The 21,224-nt window shown below is 40.8% G+C and overlaps 1 protein-coding gene across 4 annotated transcripts in view; it reads right to left on the bottom strand.

Annotated features, from left to right (window-relative positions):
• Positions 1-343: 343 nt before the first annotated feature.
• Positions 344-21,224, bottom strand: part of KCNIP1 (Kv channel interacting protein 1) — a 281,825-nt gene continuing 260,944 nt past the window's right edge. For all 4 annotated transcript variants that reach the window (XM_009880733.1, XM_009880732.1, XM_009880736.1 and 1 more), the window contains 7 exons: positions 18,464-18,588; positions 9,856-9,925; positions 6,856-6,926; positions 4,617-4,724; positions 3,515-3,619; positions 2,881-2,943; positions 344-623 (listed from right to left, as the gene is read on the bottom strand). In XM_009880733.1, coding sequence (XP_009879035.1) covers positions 576-623; positions 2,881-2,943; positions 3,515-3,619; positions 4,617-4,724; positions 6,856-6,926; positions 9,856-9,925; positions 18,464-18,588 — 590 coding nt within the window. In that variant the 3' untranslated portion in view covers positions 344-575. The remainder of the gene's footprint in view (positions 624-2,880; positions 2,944-3,514; positions 3,620-4,616; positions 4,725-6,855; positions 6,927-9,855; positions 9,926-18,463; positions 18,589-21,224) is intronic.

Raw genomic sequence — 21,224 nt, forward strand, 5'->3', positions numbered from 1 at the left:
AGCATGGTGGCACCAGTGCATGTGAGAGGAAAAGCAGGATCTCTGCAGAAATGGGGATATTGGCTACACAGGCTGTCTGCTTAATGTCCTAGGTACATTTACTGTTCATTTTTCACAGATTGCCCTGGTAGATTTGACTTTTGTCAAAGCAGATTAACAGCAAGGCATTCATAAAACATTTTGCCGTATGGTAGTACAGACTGAGCTTTTCACTTACAATAGATGGCTGAGTAAGCTATCGACATGAGCTATCATATGTAATCAAGCTTGCTAGATTAAAAGCAGGACTTGAGCCTAGCAAACAATGCTGTATATTACTCATTGAACTTCAAGCAGCAGTTCTCTCTTGTCAGGTTTTATTAAAATATTCACATGCTTCCAAAATGAAACAAAGGTCCACCGGCATTCTCTTGGAGAGAAGAGGTGGGATCAGTTGCATTCGGTTGCCATTTGGTTGGAGATGTCATACAAAATCCTCACACACTGAACATGGCTGAGTTGTAAAAAGCTTTCACTCAGAAAGGAGGTCTTTGTAACACAGAGTCTCTGACTCCTCCAGCACTCACCAGACATGGTTACATCACATTCTCAAAGAGCTGTAAGGATCGCATGATATTGTCATCCTGAAAGCAATGAGAAGACATTTTCATGAAACCAGCACTGACAATCACGACTCGTAACTTTGCATGGCAAAAGAGGGGCCCTGCAGCTGCCCCTGCAGGCAACAGCCTTGCTTTCGTAATGCTTTTTCATCCTCGATGAGCTGGAATTGATTCAGTGATCAGGTTCTGCTTCAGCAAATCAGTTGTCTCTTACTTTGGCACCTTGGTTTGAGGCACGCAAGCACAGGATCTTCTCACAAGCTTGACATTCAGCATGGGCTGTGCTTTACTGAAGAAAACCAGACACCAGCATTGAGCTGGTGCTGTAATGAACCCTCAGGCTTCAGTGCCCAACTGCATTTCATTGATCCGGAATATGCAAATACACATTTAGGTAATATGCTTCAAAACTCCAAATGAAATCGCAGGTTTTGAACTGATAAGCATGCTGCCTGGAAGGACCACTTGACCCCAGAAATACAACCAGCTCAAACCCAAAATACAGGCAACCTCAGCATCTCTGAGGTTCCTAGATCCAAATGAGAAAGTTGGAGACACACAAGGGAAATCCCAGATTGTCTCTCATGAATTCTTGAAATTGTACTTCAAGGTAATAACGAGAGTAATATTCAAAAACATAATGATGATTTTTGTACCCCCTCCCCCCTAGGAATTCAGTTATTCCAAAAGTTAGAATAACTGTTAGTCTGTAACATGAAAATAACTTTCCACATTGAGCAACTTAAGAGATCTACTGCGTCTCATTCTTCTATCTTATTTTGAGGCTGCATCATCTATCTCACTTCTAACACAGTTTGGTGGGTACCAGTACAAGGTATCACCTTGCATGGGAAACCAATCATCCTCTCCAAAGCAATGCTAGTTCACTGCCCATGAGCCGCACCCTCAGAAATGGCAGAGCAGAGGTAAGCACTATAGTGCACTTTGGTTTGTTTTCCATAAAGAAAAAAAACCCAAACCTCTTAGCGTTGCAGGGCTTACTCCTATCTGCCAGGAAACCGCAGTCCATCAGACTGCACAGCAAGTCTGTCAACAGAAGGAACCAAACCCAACCTAGGGTAGAGCACTGAACACACTCTAATAGTTAGAAGTAAAGCTGCTTTAATACCAAGACACACACATGCATCCAGCCTGAAGGGAAATTATGAATGTGAAGAATAATACACAACACAAATGATCAAATTAAAGATGAGGCCAAAAATAAGCTAAGCAATCAGGAGAGACCAAGAATGAAGTATTGAATGAAGACCGAAAAAAAATTACTCTTGCATTATGCATCTGTCAACAAGGATTTTGCTGCCTGAAGTCCTTGACTGAGAAGTAATCTGGACGTTGCCAGAGCCAGACTTAACACAGAAACCACGGGAAGCCAGCCTAGCCCTCCGCAGTGAGCATCTTCCCATTGCTCAGGTACAGAACAGCTGTCTGACTGCAGAACAGGAAAGATTTTTCCAGGGAAAGTAAAATACACAGGAGGGCTGGTATGCAATTATTTGCACCTCTGTCAACTTACTAGAACAGATAGGCCATTACTGTACTGATTAAATATTAGAAATTACAATTACAGTTTAAGACAACAGACATTTGGCCAACTGCATGTAAATGCAGATGCTTGTCTTTGTGCCAGTGCTAAAAATACCAGCAAATATTTATTACAGCCAACCTAATGAACGGAAATTGCAAGAGGGAGCTTATTTCCAAAAGAGAAAAACAAAAATTTTATGATAACAGCATTTGCTTTTAATGTTTGAACATGAAAACATCAACTGGGTTTGTAAGTCACTCCTATAACTACAAGATTTTAGAGACCTTCGGCTCTGGACAGTTCCAGCAATGTGGTACCTGCTAATGACATCCAGGGGTAGCACACAGTCTCTTAAAAAAAAAAATGAAAAAAACCCAAACCACAACAAAAACACTAAGGAAGGTTAAGAGCATTATGAGCTTTCTCTAGAGTTATCTGCTTATCTGCTTGTCTACAGAATCCTAGTCTGCAGACTGCAGTTCACTCAGGAAAATAAAAGCACTGGAAATGAAGAGGCCCTCTCCCATGATTTGCCTGACCCCACGTCCCTAATTCAGTCACAGACTTCTCAGAACACCACCAGAAACTCAGTCTTGAAGCTGGCTTTTTCACAAAGCAAAGGAAACCTGGGATCCTGAGCAGCATCTTGTTTCAAATGGAGTTTGTCCAGAGGGAAAGCATACATTGTGGCGTGAGCTACACCTTTCATTACAGTTATAATTTTGTCCTTACCTCCTGACACGATTCAATAAACTCATCTAAAGTTACAACACCATCTTTGTTTTTATCCATTTTCTGCAAAATAAAATATATAAAAAAGTTATTTCCATAGGTAACACTGCAGTTACAATATCTTATTTGATGCAACCTGAATAAACCTAAGGGACTTCACAAGCTTAGATTATAGACTCAGTGTCATTGGATACAGTTGCCAACTGCTAAGAACTTGTTTACTCTGGTATTTGGACAACTTTTGAGGTCACCTGCAACTATTCCTTCTTTGACATACACAGCATTCACTACCCTTATTACTTTGTTTATTTATTCACTGCCTCACCAACCAGCACCCATACTCCTGTCTCTCTTTACGGGCAGTGGAGAGAAGCAGCACATAAGGGCTGCAACACATGCAAAGACTTCAGACTTGCTAGATGTCACACATCCCATTGCAAAGGGTCAGGCTAAAAGACAAATGGGATACCTTGGAGTCAGGAAATCAGCAGACACTCTAGTGTTAGGCTGAATAGCTGCTAGGGTTTATTTTGGAATATATGGTGGGGCATGGGATTGAACTTAGGACTAACCTTACAGTAAAGTATATCAGTGCACAGCTCGAGTGTAAAGATAAACATCAAAAATCAAGTACCTGGAAGAACACTTCTACATGCTGCCTTGGAGCATCTTCCTTGAGCACTGGATATGTGTACTTTCCCATCATATCATAAATTGCCTTTACGATATCCATCATTTCCTGCAGTAGCATCATGCCAGCAGAAATAGAAAAAGGAAATTAATAGAAATGATAGCACATTTCTTTCTTTTACTACCCTTTTCTTCACCCTCCTTCTCTCATTACAAAACAGCACAGAGAATGCCTATACATGTGCATGAAGACACAGACAGATGTATCGTCATATACAAGTTCATCTATGAAAACCAAGTGCTTCTTTCTGACTGTGCCAAGACTTTGCCACAGCCACGCTGGAGGTGCCTGCAGCACTCGTGTCTCTCCTCTGGCCAGGCAGCACTGCAGGACTTGTGCTCTGACACAGCAGCTGCTGAGAATGGTGCCGGGCTGCAAGTGGCATGCTCAGTCCTGAGCACCGCAGCACTGACCTTGTCCCAAAGCCTCCTCCAGGGCCAGGGACCTTCACAGCAGTCACTGGGAACCCAGACCTTCTCCACGCCTTGCACAAACTGCCACACAACTCCATGACCAGTAGCAGTAACCTCCAGATATGCACAATAGTTTTGAGAAGATAGACAAAGATGTATTTGCAAAATATTCAGGTTACCATGCTCAAACCCCAAGTTTTCCCACAAAGGGAACAAGCAATAGCAGATAGGAAGATAAAACCATATGATAATGCGGGATTTGGGAGTTGTGCTGAGGCCTTGCAGTGCTTCAGGTAAGCCTACACCATACCTCCCAGTGCAGTCAGAAACCCCCCGCGATTCAGTCACCGAGCAGCTATTGTCACCGTCACCCTCCCCTTTGCCCTTGCTCATAGCTGTAACTAGGATTTTACTCCTGGCTAAAGCAATCCATTAAAGGCACTGTAATATAGGAAAATATGTCTACAAAACCATGCAATAAGATCACTGTGTACTTAACTTAGATACAGATAAATGCTCAAGTCCAGTCTGATTTGCATTTAATTAGCTACATGTAAAATTAATTGTCTTCTGCAACAGAAACCAGTTGGTTCCCTTCAGAAATAGGCCACATTTGTCAGAAACAGCCTTACCTCCTTGTTTATATAGCCATCCTTATTTATGTCATACAGATTAAACGTCCACCTTAGTTTTTCATGAACGGTTCCCCGCAACAGAATGGACAATGCCATCACAAAATCCTGGTTTAAGGCAGAGACACAAATGTTAATTTTCATCACTTCCTTTTCTAAGTCATCTTCTTTATATAATGCCCGTCAAAAGACTTCTCTTTTTAGGATAGAGCATATGGTTATCAATCTCTTCTGACTCCCTTTTACAAAAATGTGTCCCTTCTGACTGAGCTCAATGGACATAGCATCTGCTAACATGATCTGAGTACTGTCACACTAATAAATGTGTATGAGGTAACCAGGAAAATCAGAAAAGTCCTCAAGTACTCAGCAGCATCAGCCCCTGTAAAGTCCGAGCTTATGATATAGGTTAGGCAGCTTAGCACGGCTGGAAGGGCAGAAAGAGCTAATGGGTGCTGCAGCCTTAAATTCCCCTAAGTCCTGGGGTGGGGGGTGTGAAAATAGCACACGACTAAGAGCAGATCCAGTCCAAGACAGCTAGACTTAGATCCTAAAGTTGGTAGGACATTGGCTGCTTTGGCTCCTCAGACTTGCCAGAAGCAGCACAGTATGCTTAAGGGTGGAAGATGGGACACCTTCCTTGCTACCCATCCAAGTTTATTGTGCTCCAAATTCTGAATACTGCACGAACATAAGCATGGCAAAATACACGACTAGTTTTTAAGAGCACTGCCAGATGCTCCAGAGGCCATTCCCCTCCCCTCTTAGAAATGGTCTGCTGCAAGCAGTCACTCAGACTCCCACCACCTGGTTACACACAGTGGGACTCTAACTTGAGCAGTAGAATATGATGCTTTCTTACCCACAAATCTTGGGTCCTAGTGAAGGAGGAGGAAAATCCAGCATTTTTTCTGTGCCCACCTTGAGAGAGATGGAGGGATCCCAAATTCCTCTAACACAGGGAGCCCCAGGTTTCAGTCTCTGGCAAAATCTGTCAGACTTGACCAGATGCGATTCCCACCACTAATTACTTAGTCTGGGACACATTTTAAGCGGATTTTTTTGTTTACAGTAAAGTTATTCAGTCTAATAACTTTGAATTATTGTTTATATTGCACAATGGCTCAGGCACTGTAAGTAGCATGGCTACAGAGATTTATTAGTACAGTCAGAGCTTCAAGCTAACAGAGCTATACAGTTCTTGATACCTCACTTAATGTACTTAGTCCTTCCTATGTTATCTCCATTAGTTCTGCATGGGGCAGTGCATTACTCCTTAGAAACCTTTGCTCCTTTTTCCCAAGACTCAAAGGAATTTGAATTTGCTGAACAATACAAAAAAAGGGGACAAAATGCTTATGTTTGACAACCACTAAAGAAACAGGTTTGCCAGGAAGAAAAGCTCAGCACTTTTCTCTTTTTTAATACTTATCTAAGCATTTTCCTGTATCTCAGCCTGTTTAGGTTTCTGGAAGCCTGTTACTACTGAGTAGCTGCTACAGACACATACATATACATAACGCAACATTCCTGTTTTACATTTGATAAATGAATTAATTTCTCAGCCTTAACTGGAAATTACCAGAGTTCTTGGCCATTTGATGGAAAAGGCAAGACTGGCTATGATTTCTAGTTTTAGTAAACTGTCTTCAAAACTATGAAGTTCATCCTCCACAGTTCTATGACTTAACATATCCCTTTGCTGCGCTCCTACAGCTATGTGTGTGAGCTTGAAGGATGGCTGCTTGCAGCCACAGCAACAGGCCTTTTAGTTAAAGGGTGGATATCACTTCCCTAGGAACAAAGTACCTGAGATGCTTCTTCAATATATCAAAGTAGTTTAAAAAACCCACAGTTTAGGAACATACAGATGTAACCCTGCAACGGATGATAACTGCAGAAGATGCACAATATACTGACTTTTCTTTGACATGCAAATTATCTGTGCAAATCCCTGGTCTCTTTTCATATGGAACTGTCTTCAATCTCTCCTCTCTGCTACATAAATCTTTGCCCCTTTTCCCTGTGGTACTGGCTATGATCTATAGGTTTCTTTAGTGAAAGGAAACATGCGAAACCATCTGCATAAACTAAACTGAACCAGAATTTAAAACAAACAGATTTTAGACTGAAACCTCTAACCCAACAAGTCCTACTAGTTTACAATCAAGAGTGGATGAAGAATCTTAAACACACAAAACTGAGAAAGAGGCATCAAAGGAGGATGCAAAACAATTACCTCAAACTTCACTGAGCCATTTTGTGCAGTGTCAAACGCATTAAAGAGATAATGTGCGTACATGCTAGCATCTGAAAAACACAAAGGGCACCAATTGGTACAACAATTCATTACACACTAATAGCTCTAAGCAACAGTCATGAACTTATTTTCCTTCTGTGTAAAACCCAACTTTGTAGCACTGCCAGATATTCTATGAACTAGTAAATGTTAACATGGACTTGCATACTCCCCACACCCTCCCTTAAAACAGCCTTGAAATGTAAAAGCTTTTATTACAGTAGAAACAAACTGGATTATGGGGTTGCACTTGAAAGAACAGGAAAAAATAATAATAATAAAAAAATCCCAAGAGTGTCTCTGGGGCAAATGGAGTATTAGCTCTGGTGGGAAATGCAGCAAAAGCACCAGAGAGTGACTGCAGCATGTGTGCTTCCTTCCTCCACCTTTTTTGCCTCGTGTGAGATACAGCAGAGAACCCCAGGGACTGTTCAGCTTCAGAAGGGTCTAGTTCCAATAACATGAGTTTGCCCACAACTGCTAAAGAGCAATCTCATCCAAGGCATATTTTTGTCCTTTTGAATATCTAACAACTGGTTTTAAAAAATTGAGAAAACCAGTTTCTATGGCCATGCGAAGGATGGCTGTTAACTGGGAAAACCAGTAACAGTATACAGAAAAAAAATAAAATAAAATAGGTGTATGACACCTTAAGCCCTTCGCTGGCCTGTTCTCGGCTCTGGGGGCAACTCACACTGCTCTCTGCATTATCAGAGCCCAGCTTTTCACAATGGGAGCAACTGACATTAAATTCACTGAATGATTTCATTGCTATTCTAGCAGCCATGCACGTATTTGTCTCTTCTATTCTTTGCCTCTAGCATGCAGCATTAGTCTAGCCCGAGTGTTCATACTCAATGTATGGGTACTGAGGCGAAGCCTGGTGCCCTGTGCTATGCAGGCAGTCAGGTGGAAAGACCTGGCATCTTTTTACTGTGATTTCTATGAAATCATTAAATATTTTCCCATTATTCAAATCCAGGTAAGTGTAGAAAAATCAAATACTTAAGTCACTGTCATCCATAAGGATTGAGTACACTGGACTTCAGGAAAAAAATTGGCTACTACATTTTTAAGAGAAGGATTATGAAATAAAATAACTCCAGAAGAAAACCATAGAATTATTTGTGGGGCTTTCCTACAAAAAAACCCCTCCTATTAAGCTAAACTAAACAATGAACTAAAAATATTAAACTAGAGGTCTCATTTCAATAGTGTATGATGTACATTCAGAAGTACTAGATCACTAGAATCATTTAAAGATTAGCAAAAATGAAAACCTGTCAAGGACAGGAGTCCTACATAACAAAAATATCACGAGCCTGGGATGACACTGCACAAAGTTTTTGTAATTCAGAGATACTTTACTACCTCTGGAATGTACAAGTTTATTTGTACAGAGAGCCATAAAAGTGAAAAAAATCTCTGAGGAATCTGAAATCTCACAATTTATGATGCTAAGGTTAGACAAACAGTCTGGAAACTAAATGAAAGAAAACTGTAAAATATGAAGTCACATGTGCTCTTAAACTGATTTATTATTAAGCATGGTTGTACTACCAACATCACTAACTAAGGGAGAACCACATTTCAAGGCAATGGGACACACAAAAAAAGAAAAAGCAAATCTCTGTCAACCTCAGTAGAGGGGAAAAAAGTTATCTATCCACAAAAAATGAAGTTTCTGTGCCTGGTTGTTTTTCACACACAGGAAGGAAGGAGTCACCTGAGTTGTGTCACTTAAAGGAGTTAATGTAGTTACTTAAGGTAACTGGAGTTAATTGGACTTACTGGAACTTCGGCTGAAAACAAAAAACACATCCAGAAATACATTAAGATTAAAAATACTTAATTTTTTACATATCTGTTGAAAAAATTTAATTGAATGGTTGGGAAGGTGTCTCTGCTTATTGCAGGGGGGTTGGACTAGCTGACCTTTAAAGAGGCCTTCCAACCCAAACTGTTCTATGATTTTTACAACTGAAACAAAAGCAACAACAATAGAAAATCATCAAGTCCATACTGATGAACTTTTTTTAAGTGTACATCTTTGAGGTCACATGTGTTGTAAAATATAAACATAACATGTCTTGACATTTATTTGTGAAACCACCTGTTAGTGATCTTCTTAAACTAAACACACATGCACGCGCACACTCTCTTGCAGAAACTTCAGTCGTCATTCCACAGTGAGTGTATTCTGCAACTACTACAAAGTGGAATATATTCAGAAAGCCTCAAATACTGCATCTTTTACCAAAAAGCCACTTAAACCCATGACTCATTCATTTCAATTTGAGAACAGTATGCCCATGGAACATATCCAGTTAGAAGAATATACGGATTCCTGATGTTTTTAAAAGGCAAGAACACACATTATTCAAGAGCTTTGATACAACACTTTATATATTCCAAACCATGATGTGACCGTGTCTTAAGTAGTCACACAAACAATGATCATTTCAGGTAGCACACATCAACTAAGAACCGCTTTAGGAATTTTAGGGAGTTTTTGATTAATTTGCAGGCCAACATGAGGTCTGGGACTCTTCTGTGCTAGATATGACGTGCACAGCACTCCAACAGCAGGGAAGTACGACACACTGAGGGGAAGTGATTTACCTTTCTGCCGTCCAGACACTCAGGACAGGAAAACGCATCAATCCCCAAGTTTCTATCTCAGACTAGGGCACTATTTACCAGAAAGAGCTGACAACTAGGGACAATCTTTAACATGGGTTTGTCTATATTCTTGTGAAAAGACTGCTCAAAGGGCCTAACTTAATTTTATTACCTTGTTGTCTGTGTTTCTGTTTAAGATCCTGCAAAGCTCATTTCACATTTCTTACATTATCTGAAGTAGTTTTGCAGCCAGCTGGCAGTAATGAATGTTAAGGCATGCTTCAATAAACCCAACAGACACAAAGTACTACCGCTTACCTCCATGAGGAAAAAACTGTGCATAGATCTGTTTGAACGTTTCTTCATTAACAACCCCGCTAGGACATTCCTGTTGGAAAACCAAAAAAAAAAAAAAAAAAAAAATCAAGAAAAAAAAAACCCAGCTCTGTAAAGGTTCATTTGGAAAACTCTACAAGCCCAAAGAGAGCAATTAAACAAATCAAGTTTCTGTTCTCACAGTGCTCTGGATGCACAGGCTGTACAGCTGAAGAAATTAAAATAATTCAGACTGCAATTTCATCTTAAGTATCTCATAGACTTGGTTCACCATTATTAACATTTTTAACAGTGTTTTCCGCAGTGTTTAATACTTGTTTTATAGGATGACCTAGAAAGGCAGCTGTCATTTGTCATATGAAGCTTTTATCTAATAATTACAAATAATGTCACTGCCAGCTAACACTTCCCCGTCCAATGCCTCCACATATATGAATTGATTAATCCTGAGCAGAAGACTGTAGCCAGATATCTGACACCAGCTCCATGGAGGCTAACAGTACATACTATACTCATAAGTCCTTACAAACAAGCATTAGTATTGGGCTGAAAAAGATTAGATTGATTGGATAAACAGGTTAAAAACAATCTTCTTTAAACTTCTGAGAAGCCAGACTGTGCCCTTGCAAATTTTCTAACCTGGCAATCTGTGCGGTTATTTTATTTTTAAGCTCTTGTACTAGAACGTAAGGGATTTCGTTTCACTTTTGGCTGCTTCAAATCAGGGCAAACCCTTCAGAAGAGGGTGGCAGATCATCTGCCCTGAACTTCCTGACCTACTAACTAGCATTCAGGTAGAGAAAAGCAGAGCCCTGCCTGATGTGCTCACACTTGCTCCGCTACAGCCAAGCAAAATCCAAGCTGTTATGGCAGTTTGGGGTGGGAGGTGCTCCCTGGGCATGTTTGCAGTGTGGGCAATACCCATGAAGAGGCAGATGTGGCAGCTACGAGGAGCTGAGCCCCCAGGTGCTTTACCTTGTAAGTGATATCTGAACTGAGGTCCTCAGATCTTCCCCAACAGGATGCAGACCACAGGCAATGGAAACGGTGGGTGAAAAATGGCCTAAGAACTGTCTCCGTTTTGTGAATCCTGTTTCCTTATTCTCGACTCGTTGTATAAACTTAAGTTATTTGAACACTTCATGTAAAATTCAAGAGCAAATTTAGCTTAACTATGGTGCTTTAGCACCCCCCCAACAGCTCAGTGCTGTTACAACACATGCTCACATATCAGTGAGCGCCTCAGGCACTGCCATCTGACTATGTGAAGTTTTCAATTACATAGAATATTTTCCAGTTGACAACACTCTTCCTCACAGATTTGCCTATCAACCAATTTTGAAACCTAAAACAGAGTAAAACAATAACATAACCATGGCACTGATCCTTTTTCTCAGAGCACAGAATTAGAGATACAGAAAATTCAGCTTTCTCCTGTGCTCAGAAATACCGACTGGCAGAGACACCGTGGGTCTGTCCCCTGCTGCGGGTGTTTGACCCCATTCACAGCAATTCAAAGTCCTCAGCCTCAGCTGAGGCAGTGTGTCACACAGGAAGAAGATGGAGCAAGAGCACTGCCACTCCTGGTAGGACATTCTGAAGATGAATTGTCAGAGTAGATAAACTGAGAATCTCTCACAAAACAGCTGTGTATATCTTGGTTTGATACTTACAACTAAGCTGAAGGTCAGATTTGGGATCAAGGAAGTTCATCAGTTACTGGCAATATACTTACTCCATACTTTCCTCTTTCTATGTCACACTATCATTGCTGTCCCATTTTAATATAGGGCCTTCAGCAACAAGTTTCACAGATCTATAACCTTTTGCACAAGGAATCAAGCTTTCAATTTTTGGAACCTGACTCCTACTGCCTTGCCTGGTAGCCCTGAATTCCTGTGTAGAATGAGAGAGCAAACAGTTGATCCCGAACCTTTTTCTACCTGCCACATGGGGTTTTGTAGATTTGCCCTTTGTTATCTCTTTACCAGGCTGAAGCATCTCACCCTGAGAAACATGGAAGGCACTGAGCATCCTTTGACCATTCCTTCTCTGCATCTTTCTATTTCCACTGTACCCTTTTTGAGACGGCAGTCCAGGACTGCACGCCATGTTCAAGATACCTTCTAAAGTAATGGAAATTTATTTGAGAGTTCATCCTTTTGTGCTAATGCATCCTACGAGGGCCATGCCCCTGTGCAGAGCGAGGCGTTGTGGCGGCACAAGCAAGCTTAGAGATGAACAGAAGTGAGTTGAAAGAGCACAGAGCTGTACAACTTTTACATCCAAACACACTACTGCCACATTACACTACCTGGAATATGCATGCTACACCACATGATGCTCTTGGGGTGGAAACCCCCCTAATCTCCCTTTGATTCTGTGCTTGGCCTGGACTTCAGTACAGAGCAGGCTTGGGAGCGCGTGTCACTGCCCTAGGTAGGTTTGCAAAGCAGGGTAGACACCAGTTTTGCGGTAGTTACTCACTACCAGCAGCCTAGAGCTGCCATAGGTGCATACACTCGCTGTGTTATACCCCACTCTGCAGATCCAAGACAGACAAATGCTTATTCTGGTAGCATTACAGGTTGTTGAATTTGAGATGAGTAACCTTAGGAAGTCTAAGAAAATCCCTTTGAACTGGTGACACAAAAAGCTGGAGAAAGATTCAAGCCTATGACTTATTTATTGATGAGTTCTTCAGATACCTTTTAAGAACAAAAAGGACTTTGACAAGAAATTCTTCCACCATGAAAAACCTATAAAGGTAAAAAGGCTTTTTTTTCTTATCTGCCAGCATCACCCGCTGCTGATGTGTATTCACTAACCACAGAAAAGGACAAAATGAACAAGAGAAATCACATTATTCTGTGCAAGGTACGGAAGGAGAGCCACGACGGGTACTTCAGGTGACATCAGTGGCAGCTCCTTAATCATATACCTGCTCACTAGTGTTACTAAATCGGAGTTCCTTCCTCCAATGCAGAAGAAACCCTGCCGTCTTCTACCCACTATTTGGGTAGTAAACCATCAGTGATTTGGGAGAGATTTAACCTAAGTAAAGGATAAGTTCTTGCTTAAAAAGCCCTGGTATCTTTTAGTCTGTCTTCATGTCCTGACAACTGTCCTTCCACTGGTTACGTTTAAGTGTCCCAAATAAACCCCAAACCTGACACTGTGGTCTTGACTTTGCTGGGGCCACTTCTTCTCCAGTGTTAGTGTTCAGGGCTTGTTCCACAGCAAGTAGATGAAAAGACCAACTGGACTATCTAAAGCCAGTGGCTGCAGGACCAGACTTGGTTTCACAGACAAAACTAACAAAACTTTCTAATTCTGTAGTAGAATTCCTGGTTAGATGAGCACCCTCAAAATGTTCCAAATCTCCTAATACAACAGCCAAGTTTCTTTGTCATGAAAAAAGTGGTGTCCTCAAACCAGGACAAGTGGTTACTTTTTCATCTGTTCGTGCCACTTCTAATAGGCTAGAAATCATTAAAAGAATAATTAACGAAGGTAATAGCTACCATCAAAGTATTCTCCCAAAGTTCATGTTTTCCAAAGCTTGTCATCTAATGTATGTTAAACAAATAATCTGATATTTATTTATGGTATCTTTTAATCTTAGATCAGACCAAGTACCCTATCAACAGCCATTCTTTGGGCAGAAATTTTCTCCTTGGTCCTTGAGTGCTACTGCTCCAAGACCCACAGTGGGTCTTGGCAGAACTGCACGGTATTTGACCAAATTGTCATTCTTTCTAAAACCAAGCCTAGCAGAGCACCTAACCATCCTTTCCAGCATAGCACTACTGGCCAAACACACTAAGCAAAGATGTGTTTCTTTCTCTCATCTTGATAAATACAACTATTATATTCACTGAGAACGATCACTTCATATGCTTAAAGACAGTTTATACATGTAGGTACTGATCATTATTTTCTCTATACTTTCCACAACTGCAGAATCCCTTGGACCTCTTCCACATCATATTAATAGCCCGTGTTTACTAAGAGCCCCAGCCCACCACTACCAATCCTGAGAATGAAACTTAATTCTGTGAAGGGCAGGCACAGAGGAGAGGCTGCTGCTGCAGGCACTCTTCTTACAGAGGCAAGGTCTCCTGTAGCAGTTCTGGCCATTGTGCCTGATTAAATTTTCTGAATTTCCACATGATCCTTATTGCTTCTGATGCTCCATCTGGAAGCCAAATGAAAGTTTGCATCAAACCTCCAGGAGTGCTGGGGAGAGGCAGCACTGACATTGATCAGCCTGTTTAGCTCTGTATAACTGGATTGCTTTCAGACACATATGCCAGTACCAATTCATTTGCACTTAATTGATCACAATTTTGTTTTTATAAGAGTCAAATAATGCTCAAGAGGCCTCATTAGTGCTACAGTACAACTTAATACAGCTGACTCAAAAGAAATTTCTCTTGCGAAAAGGAGCAGGTAAGCTTAGCATCAGTTTAAATTCCACTGACAATAACAAAGCTTTACTCATTTAAGAAAAATTTCTTGGCAGTATGAAAAAGCACGGTCCTTCTCCATAACATTCGTAAGGGCTTCCTTCAATGGCAGAGGGTTAGATTTCAGGTAAACACCTCTCAGTTCTTTAACCTATGAATTCTTTTAAAACATCTGACAAGAACAGTGAACATTTTTCGTATTGTCGTCAAGCACGGAAACAACCACTCATTTTCAAAAAGCTAACTATCGAGCATTGGCAGCATGAGTCATGCATTTGAATCTACCCTCAGACTTCTTTTAAAATACTAAACCGCAAAGTAGCTATATCCACATAAAAAAAACCCACCTCAAACAAAAGTTGTACTTGCTGTTCCTTCTTCTGCTGGAATCAGAAATTAACTTCATTGACTGCCTTCAAATATGTGCAACGCCAGCAAGGAAGTACCAGCAGCAGAGCTGAAGTGGGGCTAAAATAACCTGCCCATCAAGTGTTCTCAGCTAACTCGTCCAGCACACTAAAAGGAGTACTTGAGGAGGAGTGTCCCAGTTTGCTAAACTGGAGGTATTAAATTAACTGACCACAGACAGACTCTAATATAGTCTCCTTCAGGATCCACAATCCAGATTTGCATTCATACATGCCAGATATTTTGCTGCTCTTAGTATGTTCTCCCAGTTTGGAGATATTTTGGGGATTATTAAAGTATCAGAAAATTTACTCCTTGCTCATGCTGCTTGCTTTAGTCTCCAAAACCCTGATTTGTTACAGATGATTACATCTCATACTATACTCCATTACAGATTTGCTAAAACATTCACACTAAAGCAATGTAAGAATGTCTAACAGCCCCTCAGCTATTTGGGTTGCCTGTTTTCTGATTTAGTATTACAAAATTATCCCTTGCTGCTAACAACCACTTCCCCTAACAGCAGAGAACCCCCTGAACTGAGCAAAAAGTCCCATAAAAATCCCAATCCTTTTAAATCCATGCATGCAATTCCAAAGAACGTAAGTCATTAGAAACATGGTCTAAATGGGAAGTATTGAATTATTGAGCTCAAACCTCGATCATTGTTGGTCACTTCATGAGTCATCAACTTATCAATTTTAATCTTAAAAATAGTTTCTTGTTCTCCTCCCTCCCATTCCATCACTTTTCTCCAAACTCTACTCCTCTGGAGAGTGGAAAATTTCTAATTCCAGACTATGCTTATTCATGGCCATTTTTTTCCTGTGCCAATATTGCCTTTCAGCTCAAACAATTCTCTCTCCTGATATATTATAGACAGAAAGTATCACATTTTATTTTGTTAAGCTAAACCAAACCAAAGGTTTTTGCCATCTCTGTTACCTTGCTTTTGGAGAACCACAGCCAAAGCAATCAGGCCAAATGCCTTGCGTTAAACTGGCTCCAGCCTGACAGCAGCTAACTCCAAGGTGCAAAATAGACTATTCCACATAACGCAGAATGCACCTTGGGGACAGAGTTAACTGCTAAGATGAAAGTCAACTTCTGGTCCTGGCATCAAGAGATGTTGGAAGATGGCACCCTTTCACAACTGGAAAAGAAAGCTGAAGGCAAAAAGAGAAGGGACATTTGGCCAGGCTGCAAGGACACTGTCCTGGTGAGCATGCTCTGCTTCTCTGCAGTGGCAAAGGATCCGAGTTTGGTGGAAGCCTCCATCAGTCTAGTGCAGAAAAGCCAGACCTGACAAGGGACACACTGGGAAGACACTGGGAAGGTTTGGAGGGAGGGGGGAAACAGATTTCAGAGACGATAAAAGAGCAGGAATAAAAGTACTGAGAATTAGGGACCTGGTCAGCCACGGCACTAGTCCGGAGGCTACCACAGGCTGCGTTGAACTGCCTTCAGGCAAACACCATCCATGTTCGTGAACATTGAACCCTCAGCTCCTCTGACTGCAGTCGGGCTGAGCAGGGCCTCGTTCTCCCTGTGTCCATTACAAGCGCCTGCAAATGGCTCTGTGATTATCCAGGTGTTGCTTCATGATTAAACAGGACCTGTGCAATCACTGAGAGCAAGCAATAAGCACAAGCCAGAGCGAGGAACTTGACTGTATTCCCACAGGGATTTTGAATCTCCAGATGGCACTGTAACATCATCTCAAAAAGCAGACGGTTCGGTACAATAGCAAATATGGTAACAGCTGAGTCAGTTTGCCTGCTGTGCATAATTACTCATCCCATTGAAACCATGATTTACAGGCTACAAATGCTAAAGCTGCCCTTTCATTTCAATTTAAACCTTAAATATTAAAGTTGCACCCATATTGCATTGAAAGCAGCTAAAGGAAAACAGACTGCTTTGTCCTAACAACCTGATATAAAACAAGATCTTGCCAGTGTGGCCAATTAATACCAAGACCTTCAGTAAGGTCTTAGGAAAGGGTTTAGGTCACAAGTTAAAGGCACTTGTTTATCATTCTTGCCCTGGGAGGTAATGCCTCTGTACTGCAAAGCAGTAGCACAGCTGGGAGAGGCAAGGGGTAAATGTCGTATCTGCTGACAGTGCCGCAAGGTTGCCTCTTTCTTTTCCTTTGTAGCTGCTGGCACAGCCAGCTCCTCCTCTCAGCATGGAGTGGTGCTCTCCCACACAGGATTCCCACCAAACGCAGCAACACAGAAGGTGTTTCAGAGATCTTAGTGAAACACAGCGGTTAAGAACTCTGAGTTTAGTCTCCCACTGTAGGCAGTCATGTCTTAGTATACTGTACATTAACCCGTCAAGCTCTGTCTCAAAAGCCATATGATTCTTGCTGACTGCCCAAAGCATGAAGAGGTTTCAGAGTATCAGTCTTCAGTGATTAGAAAACTTCACACATGAAATGGCCTCCTACGTATAGCAAAGGCTGTACAAATACAACACATGCAACAAACAAAAATACAAACAGAAAGCTGAGCTATGCCTTGGCCCGCTTAGGTAAGTGGTGAAATAAAGGATAAAACCACCAGACTCCTTGGAGAAATCAAGTATACATTGGAGACGTGATTCAACCACATTTCAAGAATCTGTCAAAAAGAAAGGCCCTTCTCGATGTCCAGCAGGTTCCTCTCAATATTGCCTGTATTTAAGTTAGTTCAGCTTCTTTTTGGCAAGTTTTTACCCAATAGATTTGACTTTTGCTTTCCAAGAATTTTCAGCATTTCACTGTGAGAGTAGCTGAAATGCTGGAGCTGTCCTGCAAGACAACTTAAAAGCCACACTATGTTTATTAAGCTAGCTCGATACTGATCTATTAATCACCATAAAAACATCAGCTGGCATGAACCACCTGGGTGACTAAATCCAGACCCTCAGGCAACCATGTAATGAGTATTCATTCTTAAAGGTCCATAAAACATCTGCTCCATGTAGCCTAAAAATTCCCTGTTTCTATTTATTATGATGAGTCCCTGTGAGGCAGCAGCAGGCGACCTAGAAGCTGGGGCTCATGGAGCCACACACCTACCAGGGAGAATCTGGCAGGAATAGTGGTTCACAAAGATGAGCATGGTGCTGTTCTGTGCACACAGTCATGCCAGCTGGCATGCTTCCTGCTTTCACCTGAATCTATGGACTCTCTCGTCTCCTCAGTCTTGATACCCGTTTACTTTTGATTTCTTTTTGGCTCCTGTCACTTCAGCCTTATTCCCTACCTTATAGTCCTAATGTGCTCTAGTAACAGACTACTACAAGAGCAAGATTTCTCCAGCTAGAGAAAGGATTAAAAACCAACTGCCCAACTTTCCTGGGCAGCTAATCACAAGCTAACAGTACTGCTCATATTTGAACATGAGGAACTGACAGCAAGAATTAAATAAGTAATCATAAAAACTATCTTGAAGTACAGGCACGATTAAGGAAATTACAGTGTGTTTACAGTAATTTGGGGAACAAATTTAACGAGAATATTACATCCTAAATATTCATCAAAGCCCAGTTTTAGGCAGATTACGGTGTCATAAATATTAGATGGAGAGGCAGACTGTGCTCATTTTGCTATGGTAAAGAGATCTAGCACAGAACTCTTAATGTTTAGCAGGGGAGTAATACAAAATGCAGCTGAGGCTGATGGGGACATACATACTAGACTTGGTTCACTACTGTATTGTTCTTACATTTTTAAATCCTCTGTAAAGCACTTGAAGTTCTCTTTTAGTGAAATTGGTTTGTGCTTCAAGCTGTTCCAGTCCTTCGGGTCTATGGCACACTGTAGTCATTTCTAATTCATCTTCAATTTTATCTGAAAAAGAAGACAGGAAAATATTTATTTTGGTTGTTACCTTTGCTCTGTTAACATGATGGATAGGGCAGACTGGATTTCAAGAGCAGTAGACAAAAAGGAAACCACCAACCGAACTGATCTGTATAACTGTTTTCAACATCTTGAAAGCAAAATAAAAGCTATATGAGTAAAGGAATAGCTCACATTTCTTACTGGGCTGCCAATTAGCACCCCCATTCACAGAGCCAAAACTGGCAGCGAGAACAAAAGGGCAGGCAGCAGATACGTTGCTCCAAAAGGCAACACCAGGTATTTTTTATCTAAATATTGAAACGGCATGGAGGAATAGGCCTTTCAAAGTACTAGCTTTGAAAAAAAGCTGTGCAAATATAAGTGAGAGAGCAGACATGCTTAAGCATATTAGACAATCACATTATGCTGAGGGTAAACAGTGAGGGAAACTCTTCTGTGTGCTAACCAAAAAGCTTGCTCCAGAGACAGTAAAGGTCGCTTTAACCCTAAGAGAAATTCCAACGATGTCCATAGTTGCTGGAATGAACGCAGCCTGCATCTGCATGGATTTTTTTGGGAAACCGATAAGCAATAAAAAAACCTTATGTGCATTATGTTCAAGAGATCATTCTCCCACAAGGAAGAAAAATACTGGAGACGTATCACATCCTGTAAAACATTAACCTCACCTGTTTTTTGATGCATGTTTTTATCTGTCAAGCCTATTTCCCCAGCAGCGTAGGTAATGCCCAAATATATACAGTGTACATCAGTTTAAGATTCTTTAAACTTTAAGGACCAGATGCAAGTTTCAGCTGACATGAAAAGCCCATCTACATCCAAAATTTGCTTGGCATCAAAGCTAACGCTCTCCTTAGTATCAAAACCAAACGAGTTTTCCCCTGTAAAAATGTTTTAGGTTATTGGGCTCATATATAATATAGTGATGCCTGCTGAATGGTAAGGGTTTCACAGGTGTGCAAGGAAACGGAGTCACTCTGAGGAAAGGCATGAATTCAGAGCGGACTGGCTCATTGAAAGAGCAGACTAGAATAAAGCTATCTTTTCATAAGGTAATTAATTCTGTAGATATATATGAAGGTTATTAAGGAAGGACATACATAAGTTAGTGATAATGGCTAATTAATGGTTTCAGTATTAAGAAATCAGTTTGAAACATTGGTGAATTCAGGATGAGCCACCCTCCTAATCCTCTGTGTCTGGAGTTTCAGTCAGCATCTGTGAGGCTTGAGCAGTGGAAATACATGCCTAAATACTGTTCTCAAGGTCCCTTGCACAGCAAGGGAATACGCATGGGACAGAAGGAGAGTATCACAACCATTTACGGTGCAGAAAGAATTACTAAATGCTGGCAAGCAGCCAGAAGAGGTCTGAAGGAGACACCTTCTCCACACAAAGGGAATATGAAGAGTCTAGAAATTATAGCTCCTGTTAGAGGAAAGGAGATGAAAAAGGATGTCTGCTACAGGAAAAAACAGATAATGAGAAATAAAGGGAAAAAGCCATTTCCTTTGAAAGAGAACACATATCACAAAATGAAGGAATGCAGAAGAAGAAGCTGTAGAGAGATAAAAACATGGGGAAGAAATTCCTTAAAATGAGGGAAGGAGAATGAGTGGTGGAAAAAAGGCGAGGAAATCCATTTAGAAGGAAGCCACATTAGGGAGACTCATCGCTAATCCATACATTGTGTAGGAAATACTTTTTTGTTTACCTTTGGTTAACCTTAAGTTACCTAAAACCCTTCACAAAACGCATGTAGCCTTAGACTCCTTCCCTTGCCCTTCCCTGCTGTCCCCCAATACAATAAACAGTTTACATGACCTTGATAGTTGTTTTGTTTTTCCACAGAAAGCCATACATTTTATGGTGTGCTGTATAGAAGCAAGTTAGGCTCCCAGTCTCCCTCTGCTCTGTAATCAGTTAAAGATGCCCAGCTTTTCACTGACATTTCCTATTGATAGTCACTCTAAAGTTATTTAGAACTTCAGTCAATGTAAAATACGAGTGTAAAATATTGGCCGTCTAGTCTTTATATTGCATAATATAATTCAGCAGAGAAAAAAAACCAATCTATGCAACCTCACACAAGTGGTGAGGCTAATGAGGGAAGCCAGCCTGTTGGGATTAGTCTCATACTTGATTTTATTTACGTTCCTACAATGTGGCTGTTCACATGGTTTCTACGGAGGCAGGAAAGATCCAGCTGAGAAAAATCATGCTCTTTGCAAAAGCATTTTGGTGTCACTACTTTTTTTTTCATGGGTATTTTATTTGCTGTATACTTCTTAAGCAACCAGTTTTCCAAAACACTTACTGGAATTTGTATCAGTATTCTGAAAATCAATTAATTAAACAAAAAGGTCTCACTCATGGAAAACTTGCTCTATAGCTCCACAATAGCTTTAAACAAAATCTGCACAATTACAGCTGAAAAGTCTTAATTAAGAAGGCTTATCCAGGTGTCTTTTATATGAGCAGACACAAAATTATTGTCTTGGAATTATTTTTTCAAAATATTCTTGAATAAAATATTACGTGGTAAACATCGTAATTTAATAACGTTATATTGTCTTTTGACAATAGTAGCCTCATTCAGTGAGCTGTTACTTCAAAAGAGT

Source organism: Charadrius vociferus, unplaced genomic scaffold (assembly GCF_000708025.1).
Source record: "Charadrius vociferus isolate BGI_N301 unplaced genomic scaffold, ASM70802v2 scaffold822, whole genome shotgun sequence".
Taxonomy (NCBI): Eukaryota; Metazoa; Chordata; class Aves; order Charadriiformes; family Charadriidae; genus Charadrius; species Charadrius vociferus.